Source organism: Ranitomeya imitator, chromosome 3 (assembly GCF_032444005.1).
Source record: "Ranitomeya imitator isolate aRanImi1 chromosome 3, aRanImi1.pri, whole genome shotgun sequence".
NCBI classification, from domain to species: domain Eukaryota; kingdom Metazoa; phylum Chordata; class Amphibia; order Anura; family Dendrobatidae; genus Ranitomeya; species Ranitomeya imitator.
The window spans coordinates 430,516,048-430,531,535 of NC_091284.1; the positions used below are offsets into that span (position 1 = coordinate 430,516,048).

Below are 15,488 nucleotides of genomic sequence, written 5' to 3' on the forward strand. Positions count from 1 at the left end.
ATACTTACTAGGACCGGGAGGGTGCTGGGATCTGAAGATGCAGAGCAACGACAGGAGGAGGAGGAGAAGAGGCTGAAAGTTCTAAGAGGTCTGCAGCTGAAGAACTCCCCCAGACCTTGCCCAAAGGGGCAAACTGAAGGGAGAGTCGCGAGTCCAAACAGGAGACAGGAACAGCATTTAGGAAGGAGATTTAAGTCTGCTCGGTCCCCTGCTGCTTGGCAATTTCTATTTTCCTCGGGTGTCTGTTGCCAGCACAGCACACCATCTGGATGACCTCTTCATCCCTAGTTGGGACAGGAAGGAACACTGAGGGGAGGATGTGGGAGGGGTTATTTAAAATCTTTGATATTTCCTGTCCCTAGTAGGAAAGGGGTAACATCCTCTGTGTGCTGTTGTGAGGGGTTAATAGAGAAAACATGGATAGCACTGGTACGAGAAAAACGGACATTTGAACTCACATCTGAATGAGGTCTAATGGGTATGCTATTTAACTGTGAAAATCAGATATAACACGTATGTGACTCACTGATGTCTAAATGAGTCCTTAGTACAGACTATAAAAATCCATTTTCAGAGATCAGCTAAGTAATGAGTATACACTTACTTGGCCAAAGAAGAGGAATGGTAAGAGAAAGGTCAATCCCCTCCACATCCACGACTGAAACCCCTCTGAAACATGTAAATCATTGAAGCAGATTATAAACTGTTATTCATAGGGAGATGTGTAAGCATTCCTGCAAAATGTGGAGGATTAAAATGATGGAAAAGGCCAGAGGCATGGTTGTCTATGCAGTAGCAGTTTTTTTTCACATATTTTGTGTTTTACAATTTTTTTTCCACAAGTTTTTTGGAAAAGAAACCTCATTTCTATGTCTCCATTTTCTGACAACTATAACATTTTTAATTTTTCTTTAAACACAAGTTGTGTGGGGGATTATTTTTTGAAGAATGAACTGAAGTTTTCATTGGTACATTTTGGGGCAGATATTACTTTTTGATTGCTTTTTATTCCTTTTGTTTGAGGAGGAGAATGCACAAAAAAACCTGCAATTTAACTACCGTTTTGCAGGTTTTTTTTCCGGATATTTCCTATGCAGTATAAATGACATGTTGTGGGTCAATACAATTACTGCAATTCATACATTCATATAATTTTATTTAGGATTTACTAGTTTTCCACAATGAAAAGCACTTTCAAAATGTATTTATTTATGCTTCTACAATCAATGACCCCTATATTTTTTAATATTTACAAAGACACAGCTGTGTGCTTGCTTTTGTGAAACAAGCTGCAGTTTTTATGTGTACCATATTAGGGGAGGTTAAGAATTTTGAACGCTTTTAATTCCATTTTTGGGGGGGTGGTACAAAAAAAAAATATATAAATTCTGGCACTGTTTTTTTATGATTTTATTTTTTCCCTCGGTTCAACATGGGGGTTAAATAAATTAGAAATTGGATAGGAAAAGTCGTTACAGGTCAGTAATACCAATGATGTGCATTTATTTTCTTTTTTACATTACAAACCATTTTTTAATAAGAATACTATTTATTTTTAACATTTTTAAACATTATTTTTTACTTAAATTTAAATGAGCTCGATCACTTATATAATACACTGAAATACTTCTGTACTGAGGTGTACTATACATATCAGCAAAATGCAGCATTTAATACAATAGTAAAATAGCAGTCATGGGGTCAATGTTAGGCTCTTGGGTCATAGCAGCTCATCGAAACCCTTCATTGAGCTGTGTGGGGGAAGAGGGACAGTAATGGGTGAGAAAAAGAGCCCCATTTCTCAGTCTAATCATCTAGATTCTGCAGTCACTATTGAACGCAACTAGTGAGTTAAGTTACATTTTTATTGAAGGCCGGGAATCTGTTATAAAGGTTTTGCAAGGGTATTAGGGAGAAGACGTGCCTGGCACAAGCTGCTGGAAAGACCAGAGCCAACTAAAGAAAAAAGCAGATTTTGGCTTTTAATTTGACCCTCAAAACTGGGTGAAACCCCCTCTGTGCTCTCTGGAGGAGGCTCTGGGTTAAAAAGTGACCCCTTTTGCCCGCACAGAACTGAGGGACCGACCGCGTGGACTCGGCGGGGAGAAGACAGGTGCCATCTTTCCGGCTAAGGCTCTTGTTCCAAACAACGGAGTGGAGACAGCGGTGACTACCGCAGAGTACAGTCCCTCAGAGCCCCGGATTCCCCCCCTTCTGCCTTTGTCGGACTCACAGTCATCCCTGCCGGACTCGCCGCCCTCTATCGGCTTACCCTCGGTCACCGGCATTCATCTGCCAGGTGGTGCTTCGGCAAGCACCCGCCCCTCTCTCTTCTGGAGGGATGGGAGAGTGCGCTTTATTGAGTGGCGTGCCGGCCTTATCTGCTGCTGTGGAGTGTGGCACTCCCTCTCGGCTCCTCTCCCGTCCCACCCCACGGAACGGGGACATGACACGCCGGGTTTGGAGCTGCGGCGCCCAGGATCTCCCTCCCCTGGCCGGCGCCATATTCATTCGCCCGCTTGAATGCTGAGGATGAAGGCGGTGAGACCAGCCGCCAGCCTGAGGTCAGTGGGACACATAGAAACGCCGCGGAAGCACTACGGATACCCAGGGAAGTGTTGGAGAGACAGAGAGGAGGGACTGTGCTGGACTGGAGAAGAGGGGACAGGAGAAGAGGGAGGACAAGAAGAATAAAGTTAAAGTCACCACAAAATCCCTAAGGTGAATATAGTATAGAGGGAGGGTTTATTAACTCTCTGGAATACTTTTTCTGGAAGCTCCTGTTTCACTGGTTACCACTATACTATTTTTGTATTACTGTGATTAGAGATTTTCACGCAGGAATCAAAGACAGCAGTGAGTATAGACAGAATATTCCATATAATCCTCTGACCAGATTTATTATTGGGGCAAAGGCGACATCTAGTGGCTCTCCAAAAATCAGCTAGAAAAGTCCTTCATAAATATATAAAATGATTTTTTTTTTTTTAATATCCCAAAATGTAATTTTTTTTCCCTATCCTCCACTTTATGTATTAAGGGAGGTGTTGGGTGCCATAACAATTATTCTTCAAGGCTGAACTTGAACGCCTCATAATGGTCAAAATTGGCAATAAAGCATCAGGAGCCACCTCCAGGTCTAATGCCTCACTCACCCAAAAAAGCATAAATAAATTCCTCAATAAAAAGCAGACAAAATCCTCTTCATCCAAACCAATGCCTCCTATGCCTATCGATTTGCAGTCTCTAGATGACTCTGATTCAGAAATGGGGAGTGAGATGGAAGACTGTAGATCCTCAGGTGAACACCCTATATCGCAATCTTTTATTAGAAGGATACTTGCCAAGTCCCTAGAACCGGTTGTTAAAGATCTGTCTCACATTAGGAAAGAACTATCACTAACAGGGCATAGAGTGGATGCCATTGAAACTTCTAACACCACCTTAATCCAACAAACCAATACCATCATAACTTGCTCTGAAGGTTATGAAGACCACATCAACCAAATATATTCTATCCTTGAAGACCATGAAAATAGAGAGAGACGAAATAACCTGCGTATAAAAGGCATCCCCGAATCAGTAGCAACTGAAGCACGATCTCCGACTCGGATAGAGATATTCTCTAAAATCCCGTCTCAAGAGGATTCCTCTCACATTGAAATAGTGAAAGCACATAGATCGCCAAGACCCAGGCCTAAATCTGGGAATCCCCCACGTGATGTCATATGCCGTTTTTTGAACAACCGCACCAAGGACCTAATATTAATATGGTCAAGGGAAATAAAGGACATCGTATTTGAAGATCCATCGATCTTGATCTTCCAAGACCTGGCGGCTTCAACACAACACGGAAGCCTTACGCCATAATAAGTTTCAATATCGTACCCCTTCAGCATTGCTATAACAACCAAATATAAGCGCATCCAGGCCAGGACCTCTGCGGAGATCCAACAAGCATGCAAAGAACTAGTGGGATCACTCTGGGAAAATATCCAGACCTAGAAACATCTAGTTCAACATCTTCCCTAAATCTCATGCCCCAATCATCGCCTTGGAACGTGGTTAAATCTTCCAAAACCCAGAGAACCAAACATAAATCAATGAAACTTCATCCAGCCCCCCCTGAAGATGAGAATGGATGAGCCAAAGAACAGTATGCTGGATTTGTTTGAATGTAAACATTTAATTTTGTGACCTAGTTTTACTGTAAGGTTTTGATTCTTATGATTCCGTCACACTTTGCTCCTCTGTTGTCTTTTTTTTCTTTTTGGTAGAGACTTGCATGGATATGGTCCTCCACCATTTGACTCAGCTAGTTTAAAACTATTCTACCTATATTTTGAGCTCTTTCCACTGGTATCACGCTCCCTTCCCGTGGGGTCGGCCTGATCCCTCCATTGAAAGGCGTTCGTGTGGAGTTGGCTCCTCGGGACTGGAGATGATTGACCAAACAGAGAGCCCTTAGCGACGGCACCTTCACATCCTCCTTAATGTTTATTCTTCTACTTTAATATGGTTATTGTTACTATTAAGTGCGCCTACATATTCTTATGTACTATTTCTGTTGTCCTAAAGTATTCATACCCCGCTTACTTTTCAGTTCCCTTCCCATTCCCACTCCCCGGGTCCACTGTGGTTGCGTTACAGATTCAAGATCCAAATACTTTCTTTTTATCTATATTTTTACATAGTTACATAGTTATTAAGGTTGAAGGAAGACTTTAAGTCCATCTAGTTCAACCCATAGCCTAACCTAACTTGCCCTAACATGTTGATCCAGAGGAAGGCAAAAAAACCCAGGGACACCTGGTATTTAGAGACACCGACAAATTTATTTACCATATATACTCGAGTATAAGCCGAGATTTTCAGCCCACTTTTTTGGGCTGAAAGTCCCCCTCTCGGCTTATACTCAAGTCATACCCAGGGGTCGGAAGGGGAGGGGGAGCGGGGGCTGTCTAATTATACTCACCTGCTCCTGGCGCGGTCCCTGCACGTCCCTGCTTCCCCAGCGCTGCAGCTTCTTCCTGTACTGAGCGGTCACATGGTACCGCTCATTACAGTGATGAATATGCGGCTCCACCTCCCATAGGGGTGGGGCCGCATATTCATTACTGTAATGAGCGGTAACGGTGACCGCTCACTACAGGAAGAATATGCGGCGCCGGGGAACAGACGTGCAGCGACGGCGCCAGGAACAGGTGAGTATGACGGGGCAGTGCGCTATATTCACCTGCTCCTCGTTCCACCGTCGGCGCCGCTGTGTCTTCCGCGTCCTCTGCAGTGACGCTCAGGTCAGAGGGTGCGGTGACGCGATTAGTGCACGCCGCCCTCTTCCTGAACGTTGGTACAGAGGATGGGGAAGACACAGTGGCGGTCAGCTATGGAACGGGGAGCAGGTGACTATAGCAAGTGCCGGGGGCCGGAGAGGTGAGTATGTAATTTTTTTATTTTTTTAATCGCAGCAACAGCATATGGAGCAAATATCTGTATGGAGCATCTTATGTGGCCATGTGCAGCATTATATGGGGCAAATATCTGTATGGGGCATCTTATGTGGCCATGTGCAGCATTATATGGGGCAAATATCTGTATGGGGCATCTTATGGGGCCATGTGCAGCATTATATGGGGGCAAATATCTGTATGGAGCATCTTATGGGGCCATAATCAGCATTTGTGCAGCATTATATGGGGCATATTTTAATATGGAGCATTTTATGGAGCCCATCATAAACTGTATGGAGCATTATATGGGGCTCCTGATTCAATATGGATATTCAAAAACACTTAACCTACTGATGTCTCAATTAATTTTACTTTTATTGGTATCTATTTTTATTTTTGAAATTTACCAGTAGCTGCTGCATTTTCCACCCTAAGCTTATACTCGAGTCATTAAGTTTTCCCAGTTTTTTGTGGCAAAATTAGGAAGGGGGGGGGGGGGGGGTCGGCTTATACTCGGGTCAGCTTATACTCAAGTATATACGGTATTTGTCTATGTAAGACCTTACATACAAGCATACGAAATAACAGACCTACCAGTGGACCTATAGCCCCCTTTCACGTCCCTTCTCTTTACTCCAGACTCCCCCCCCCCCCCCCTTTCCTCCTTTTCTCTTAAGTTCCTAGCTATACCGAAATTGTCAAAAGTTGTGACATCTGTTGCATTGCGTCCATTTATATGAAGAATGAGACCCTTTCTGTTTCTTTTGCATTACTGATGTATTGACCAATGTTTTACACATTGATTTGGAGATGTATTGTTTTTGTGTGTAATCTTAGTGGTCTCAGGTCCATTTTGAAAATGCTGATTATGTGTTTGTTCACCCTTTTGCTATACAAATTGTCGTCATTTATTTTGAGTTACTAAATAAACAAAACATTGAAAAGAAACAAATAAAGGTTTTGCAAGATCACAATCTTGATGGGCTTTCTTGGGACAGGCCATCGATTTTAAACAGGTGGGGGTCATCTAAGGGCATTGGCTTTTTGTTTTATATTTTGCCCCATCTACATGCATGTCTTACACTTAGTAGTGGGTGTGTTGGGCATTTCAACATTGTCTCGCAAGTGAAAGGAACCTTGCTGCAATACCCTTAACAGACTTAGCGTACAAGTGAACATCCTTCTATGGTGGAACTTCCATATTTTTTGCCAGGAGTTGTACATTTTCTTAATACCTGAACATTCAGGTCAATAAGATAAAGTTTTGGGTGTTCTTAAGGATGTAAGATTTACTTTGTGCAAGTCAGTATTCATATATAAAATAATAATAATAATAATATAGTACCAGAATGGTGCATTGATAATTTTTTTTCCGAAACGTATACCTACCCACGGTCAAATCCATGTTATGCCTCTCCCCAAGAGCACGTAATCTGTACAAACAGCCACTTTGGTAGTAGTACTGCAGGAACTGAACAAAACCTATTCAGAAAAGGGATAATAACAAAGTGTCTAAGGAACATGGGTATTTACAGATATAAATAATTTTAGAGATGCAGCATACATACTTTGGTACATGGAGAAAGAAAGGAATTGGTTTCTGAACATCTGGTACATTAATCCATCTGGCCTAAAAAAAATTTAAAAAAAAATCACAAGTTGCAGGTATTTATATGTGCTCATTGCTTGATTCAGTGAAAAAAAGACAAGATTATTAATAATAATAATAATAATCTTTATATAGCGCCAACATATTCCGCAGCGCTTTACAGTTTAACAGTTTCAAAAACACAAGTCATAAGTAACAACGTTAACAATACAATAATTAAAGCGAAATAAGACGACCCTGCTCGTGAGAGCTTACAATCTACAAAGAGGTGGGGGAGATACAAAGTACAGGAGCTTATTTACAAAGATTTATTTACGATGATGGTCCAGCCATCTTCAGAGGGTGGGGGGTAGATGGAGATAGTGAATGGGCCACACACACACACACACATAAAATGAGTTTGATTAGTGAACGTGGTAGGCCGCTCAGAACAAATGTGTTTTGAGGGAGCACCTAAAACTATGCAAATTGTGAATGGTCCTAATATCTTGGGGTAGAGCATTCCAGAGGATTGGCGCAGCACGGGAGAAGTCTTGGAGTCGGGAGTGGGAGGTACGGATTAGTGCAGAGGTTAGTTGAAAGTCATTTGCAGAGCGCAGTGGTCGGTTAGGCCGATAGACAGAAATGAGGGAGGAGATGTAAGGGGGTGCCGCACTGTGGAGAGCTTTGAGGGTGAGAACAAGTACTTTGAATTGTATCCTGTAATGAATGGGCAGCCAGTGTAATGACTGGCGAAGAGCGGACGCGCTCGAGTAATGATTAGCCAGATGGACGACCCTGGCTGTTGCATTAAGGATAGACTGGAGAGGGGAAAGTCGAATGAGGGGGAGGCCAATTAATAGAGCGTTACAGTAGTCCAGGTGGGAGTGGATCAGGGCGACAGTGAGGGTTTTTGTGGTTTCCATGGCGAGAAAAGGGCGGATTCTAGAGATGTTCTTTAGGTGTAAGCGGCACGAGTGGGCAAGAGATTGTATAGGAGATGTGAAGGAGAGATCGGAGTCAAAGGTAACACCCAGACAACGCGCCTGCTGCCGGGGTGTTATTATGGTGCCACCCACAGAGAGGGAAATGTCAGATTTAGAGAGGTTAGTAGATGGTGGGAGCAGAAGTTCAGCCGTGTGCCACTTCACTCAAAACATATGAATGTATGTATGATTCAGTGTTACCCTCTGCACTTTGTTTAGAATAATGGTGAAAAACAATGTCAGGTGCAACCCTATATTGCTGTAGCCCCTTAATGACCAGGGGTATTTCCGTTCTTTTGTTTCCATTTTTCGCTACCCTCCTTCTCAGAGCCATAACTTTTTTATTTTTCTGTCAATATGGCCATGTGAGGGCTTGTTTTTTTGCGGGACGAGTTTTACCATTGATTTTAACATATTATGGACTGGAAAAAGGAAAACAATTCCAAATGAGGTAAAATTGCAAACAAAAGTGCAATTCCACAATTGTTTTTTGGATTTTTTTTTTACATGTTCACTAAATGCTAAAACTAACCTGCCATTATGATTCTCCAGGTCATTACGAGTTCATAGACACCAAACATGTCTAGGTTCTTTTTTTATTTAAGTGGTGAAAAAAAAAAAAAAAAAAGTTTACATTTTCAGAGACCCCCTGGAGTCTCCATTTTTAGGGATCTCGGTTAGGTGAGGGCTTATTTTTTGCACGCCGATCTGATGTTTTTATTGATACCATTTTGGTGCATATACGATCTTTTGATCGCCTGTTATTGCCTTTTATTACAATGTTGTAGCGAACAAAAAATGTAATTCTGGAGTTTCGATTTTTTTTCTCGCTATGCCATTTACCAATAGGTTTAATTCTTTTTTTATATTGATAGATAGGGCGATTCTGAACGTGGCGATACTAAATATGTGTATATTTGATTTTTTTAATTGTTTTATTTTGAATGGTGCGAAAGGGGGGTGATCAGATCAGTTGTCATGTGCCAGAAAAGGCGGGCTCATCACCGAAGCCCAAGGTGTCCAGTGACAGACTCTGCCCATCATTGGATGTTAAGGGTTAAAGGGATTTTTCATACATTTTTAAAAATTTATAGTGGCTAGCTAAGCTGATAAAAGAAGACATTCTCTGTCGGACCAGAAGCGATGATATCGTGACATCAGTCATAGATGTGGCCACCGATTGGCTGCGGGGACTTGAAACTTGGTGGAAAGGAGGTCAACACTCCCGTGGAGAAAGTTGGAATGGCAGTGCTGAAGCAGGGAGTGAGTTCGCAGGTGAATAAAGCTTCTCTTCTTTTAACAGCATGGTTGTCCACAATTAAAAAAAACGCCAAAAAAAACCTTTTAATCCCACATTAGATTAATCAATAGCTGTGCACCCTGGAGATGACTCCGTGTCATTAGAAATCCCAACCACTGTGTCTATCTCTAGGTCTCTTCTAAAACGACATACCTGTTTGAATGAAAACAGCACAGTAGCAGGTTAACCTGAAAACTTAGCCGAGGAGGACATTTTATCTGTGACAAATGGAGCTTTCCTTTACTGTTCAGATTACGCCATTTCTTAAAGGGAACCTGTCACCCCCAAAATCGAGGGTGAGCTAAGCCCATCAGCATCACGGGCTTATCTACAGCATTCTGTAATGCTGTAGATAAGCCCCCGATGTATCCTGAAAGATAAGAAAAACAGGTTAGATTAAACTCACCCAGGGGCGATCCCGGTCCCAGTCTGGTCCGATGGGTGTCGCGGTCCGGTCCGGCGCCTCCCATCTTCATCAGATGATGTCCTCTTCTGGTCTTCTGGTCTTCACACTGCAGCTCCGGCGCAGGCGTCCTTTGTCTGCCCTGTTGAGGGCAGAGCAAAGTACTGCAGTGCGCAGGCGCCGGGCCTCTCTGACCTTTCTCGGCGCCTGCGCACTGCAGTACTTTGCTCTGCCCTCAACAGGACAAAGTACGCCTGCGCCGGAGCTGCAGCGTGAAGGCCAGAAGAGGACGTCATCCTATGAAGATGGGAGGCCCCGGACCACAACGCCCACCGGATCGGACCGCCCACCCAGGTGAGTATAATCTAACCTCTTTTTCTCATCTTTCAGGATACATCGGGGGCTTATCTACATAATTACAGAATGCTGTAGATTTTGGGGCGACAGGTTCCCATTAAAACCAGTAGTGCACATTCTAACATTGCATGATCTGAGATGCAGCACCAAGCATTACTGAAAAAAAAAAACAAATGTATGGGGCTCTTGTTGGTAGTTGGAACCCCAGTGGTCTCATACTCCAAGCCCACTGTCACAGGTTTATCTGGATGGTATGTAAAACTATTTATCGTAATATTTTATCAGCTTCTGGGGACATTATTTTTACTTAAATGCAAGTATTTGGGGAATAAAAAAAAAACCTTTTTGCAATGTGATTTCTTTACAAATGTATGCATTATGTGACTTTAACAGGCCCTTGTTACCCCACCGACTCAACTTTGATGTGGTCTGTAGTCAAAAATCAGCTGAGAGGAAGTCAAAAAATTACAGATAGAAAGAGAGCAAACTCATTGGACCATTAGAATAAGCTCATTGATGGAATGTCAGCTAATTCATTCTGCAGCCAGAAATAGAGAAATATAAAGACAAATGCTGCAAAATGTTTAACTAAACACAATTACAAACATTTTTTTTTAGTAGGAAAAAAGATGCATTTAAAGAAAGAAATTATTATTAAAAAAAAATTGTACTGAAAAGGTGGACTACCACTGTTAAGATATTTGGAAGTCCGTACATCAGGATGTGCAGCGGCAGATATGCCCAACAGTCCACTATTAACATTGGACAATGCATTCTTCATTAACATATATGAATGATGAACTTTAATATTTTTTTCTAGAACTCACCAGATCACTTCAAATTAACTTCTAATAGAACATAACATTATATATATATATATATATATATATATATATATATATATATATATATATATATATATATATATATCACACACACACATACATACACAAAATAGAACTACACCTCCAAGATATAAATAATGGGAATAAATTGACTTTACTGATACATAAATAGACTCTCAATACATTAAAGACAAATGTAAAAACTCCAAATAGCACAAAACAGCAAACACGATTATTAGAGCTCACCAGGTCAGCATTACTCCTGACAGAAAGGTGGACACGTAGTGGTTCAGGACCCACCAGCCTTTAATTCTACAGAAAAAAAAACAAAAAACAAAACACAAAATAAACTCGCTGCTTGTCCGGAAAGAGGGATTACATAATGACCTCGTACCACCTGACCTCAGAGACCACTAGTTGGCCACCATGGTGAGGCTCAATGCTTACTCATCACATGAAGCATGGTAATTGCCCCTGCAGGCAGGTGATGCTACACAGCAAGGACATTAGGTAAATAACAGTAAAACATTCAGCAGGTTTATACATTGCAATATTGCTATGGGGCCAAGTCTTTTAACCTATACAATACCTTTAATGGCTGAAGAGTCTATAGAATTTAACCCCTTAGTGACAGAGCCAATTTGGTACTTAATGACAGAGCCAATTTTTGCAATTCTGACCACTGTCACTTTATGAGGTTATAACTCTGGAATGCTTCAAAGGATCCCGCTGATTCTGAGAATGTTTTTTCGTGACATATTGTACTTCATGTTAGTGGTAACATTTCTTCGATATTACTTGCGATTATTTATGAAAAAAACGGAAATATGGCGAAAATTTTTAAAATTTTGCAATTTTCAAACTTTGTATTTTTATGCCCTTAAAATCAGAGAGATATGTCACAAAAAATAGTTAATAAACAACATTTCCCACATGTCTACTTTACATCAGCACAATTTTGGAAACAAAATTTTTTTTTGTTAGGGAGTTATAAGGGTTAAAAGTTGACCAGCAATTTCTCATTTTTACAACACTTTTTTTTTTTAGGGACCACATCACATTTGAAGTCATTTTGAGGGGTCTATATGATAGAAAATAATGAAGTGTGACACCATTCTAAAAACTACACCCCTCAAGGTTCTCAAAACCACATTCAAGAAGTTTATTAACCCTTTACGTGCTTCACAGGAACTGAAACAATGTGGAAGGAAAAAATGAACATTTAACTTTTTTTTGCAAACATTTTAATTCAGAACAATTTTTTTTATTTTCACAAGTGTAAAAACAGAAATGTAACCATAAATTTTGTTATGCAATTTCTCCTGAATACGCCAATACCCCATATGTGGGGGTAAACCACTGTTTGGGCGCACCGCAGAACTTAGAAGTGAAGGAGCGCCGTTTGACTTTTTCAATGCAGAATTGGCTGGAATTGAGATCGGATGCCATGTCACGTTTAGAGAGCCCCTGATGTGCCTAAACAGTGGAAACCCCCCACAAGTGACACCATTTTGTAAACTAGACCCCTTAAGGAACTTATCTAGATGTGTGGTGAGCACTTTGAACCCCCCAAGAGCTTCATAGAAGTTTATAACGTAGAGCTGTGAAAATAAAAAAAATCACATTTGTTTACACAAAAATGATTTTTTCGCCCACAAATTCTTATTTTCACAAGGGTAACAGGAGAAATTAGACAACAAAAGTTGTTGTGCGATTTCTCCTGAGTACGTCGATACCCCATATGTGAGGGTAAACCACTGTTTGGGCGCACCGCAGAGCTTGGAAGTGAAGGAGCGCCGTTTTACTTTTTCAATGTAGAATTGGCAGGAATTGAGATTGGACGCCATGTCGCGTTTGGAGAGCCCCTGATGTGCCTAAACAGTGGAAACCCCCCACAAGTGACGACATTTTGGAAACTAGACCCTCCATGGAACTTATCTAGATGTGTGATGAGAACTTTGAATGCCCAAGTGCTTCACAGAAGTTTAGAATGCAGAGTCGTGAAAATAAAAAATATTTTTTTTCCCACAAAAAAGATATTGTAGCCCCCAAATTTTTATTTTCACAAGGGTAACAGGAGAAATTGGACTGCAATAGTTGTTGTCCAATTTATCCCGAGTACACTGATGTGCCATATGTGGGGGTAAACCACTGTTTGGGCGCACGGCAGAGCTCGGAAGGGAAGGAGCGCTGTTTTGGAATGCAGACTTTGATAGAATGGTCTGTGGGCGTTATGTTGCGATTGCAGAGCCCCTGATGTACCTGAATAGTGGAAACCCCCCACAAGTGACGACATTTTGGAAACTAGACCCTCCATGGAACTTATCTAGATGTGTGATGAGAACTTTGAATGCCCAAGTGCTTCACAGAAGTTTAGAATGCAGAGTCGTGAAAATACAAAAATATTTTTTTTTCCACAAAAAAGATATTGTAGCCCCCAAGTTTTTATTTTCACAAGGGTAACAGGAGAAATTGGACCCCAAAAGTTGTTGTCCAATTTATCCCGAGTACGCTGATGCCCCATATGTGGGGGTAACCCACTGTTTGGGCGCACGGCAGAGCTCAGAAGGGAGGGAGCACCATTTGACTTTTTGAGCGCAAAATTGGCTGTCATGTTTGGAGACCCCCTGATGTAACTAAACAGTGGAAACCCCCCAATTCTAGCTCCAACCCTAACCCCAACACACCCCTAACCCTAATCCCAACCCGATCCATAATCCTAATCACTAACCCTAACGATAATCACAACCCTTTCCCCAAAACAACCCTAATGTCAACCCTAACCATAACCCTAATCAAAACCCTAAATCCAACACACCCCTAATCCTAATCTCAACCCTAACCTCAAACCTAACCCTAATCCCAATACACCCCTAATCACAACCCTAACCTTAACCCTAATCCCAAACCTAACCCTAATCCCAAGCGTAACCATAATGCCAACCCTAACCCTAATACCAACTCTAATCCAAACCCTAACCACAAATCTAACCCTAACTTTAGCCCCAACCCTAGCCCTAACTTTAGCCCCAACCCTAACCCTAAGGCTACTTTCACACTTGCGTCGTTTGGCATCCGTCGCAATCCGTCGTTTTGGACATAAAACGGATCCTCCAAATGTGCCCGCAGGATGCGTTTTTTTGCCCATAGACCTGTATTGCCGACGGATGGTGACGGATGGCCACACGTCGCGTCCGTCGTGCACTGGATCAGTTGTGTTTTGGCAGACCGTCGGCACAAGAAACGTTCAATGTAACATTTTTTTGTACATCGCGTCCGCCATTTCTGACCGCGCATGCGTGGCCGTAACTCCGTCCCCTCCTCCCCAGGACATAGATTGGGCAGCGGATGCGTTGAAAAACTACATCCGCTGCCCACGTTGTGCACAATTTTCACAACGTGTGTCGGTATGTCGGGCCGACGCATTGCGACGGCCCCGTAACAACGTAAGTGTGAAAGAACCCTAACCCTGAATTTAGCCCCAACCCTAACCCTAAATTTAGCCCCAGCCCTAACCCTAATTTTAGCCCCAACTGCTCTTCTCCTGTCGGCCGGCAAATGACAATAGATGGCGGGCGCACTGCGCATGCGCCCGCCATTTTCTTTTCCCCGGCAGCCAGGAGGAGCAGCAGGAGGATCCAGGGACACCGGTGAGTATGATAGGGTCCCCGAATCCCCCTATTTCTCGGTCCTCTGATGTGCGATCACATCAGAGGACAGAGAATTACACTTTGATTTTTTTTTTTTTTGCGGTCGCCGGTAAACAGTTAATTACCGGCAATTGCAAAACAGGGGTCGGTAAAACCGACCCCGATCATGTTCTTTGGGGTCTCGGCTACCCCCGGCAGCCGAGACCCCAAAGATTCTCCCAGTGCCGGCCGGCGGGCGCACTGCGCATGCGCCCGCCATTTTGAAGATGGCGGCGCCCACCGGGAGCCACGTGGAGCACCGGGGGAGATAGGGGGCTATCTGGGACCCCTTTTCTCTGTCCTCTGATGTGCGATCACATCGGAGGACAGAGAAATTAAAAAGAGATCGCGTTTTGTTTTTTTTGCGATCGCCAGTAAACGGTTAATTACCGACAATCGCAAATGCGGGGTCAGTAAACCCCCCCCCCCCCCCGAATCATGTTCTCTGGGGTCTCGGCTACCCCCGGCAGCCGAGACCCCGGAGAAAATCCGACTCTGGGGGGCGCTATTTACTTTTTCCACAGCGCTGTGGTTTAAGTACCCTTACCGGCCGCCGTTAAAAGGCGTATCGGCGGTCGCTAAGGGGTTAAAGGCAATCTAAAAGCAGGGTATCAGTCCCCAAACTATTTATATGAATACTAGATGGTGGCCCGATTCTAACGCATCGGGTATTCTAGAATATGCATGGCCACGTAGTATATTGCCCAGCCACGTAGTATATTGCCCAGCCACGTAGTTAATTGCCCAGCCACGTAGTATATTGCCCAGCCACGTAGTATATTGCCCAGCCACGTAGTATATTGCCCAGCCACGTAGTATACAGCAGAGCCATGTAGTATATTGTCCAGCCACGTAGTATACAGCACAGAG

At 42.8% G+C, this 15,488-nt stretch overlaps 1 protein-coding gene across 1 annotated transcript in view; it reads right to left on the reverse strand.

Moving 5' to 3' along the window:
• The window catches only part of TMEM120A (transmembrane protein 120A), an 87,306-nt gene that overhangs the window by 24,320 nt on the left and 47,498 nt on the right, over positions 1-15,488 (reverse strand). The window contains exons 7-10 of the mRNA XM_069757280.1: positions 11,176-11,241; positions 7,019-7,080; positions 6,840-6,932; positions 605-669 (exon numbers count right to left, since the gene is read on the reverse strand). Coding sequence (XP_069613381.1) covers positions 605-669; positions 6,840-6,932; positions 7,019-7,080; positions 11,176-11,241 — 286 coding nt within the window. The remainder of the gene's footprint in view (positions 1-604; positions 670-6,839; positions 6,933-7,018; positions 7,081-11,175; positions 11,242-15,488) is intronic.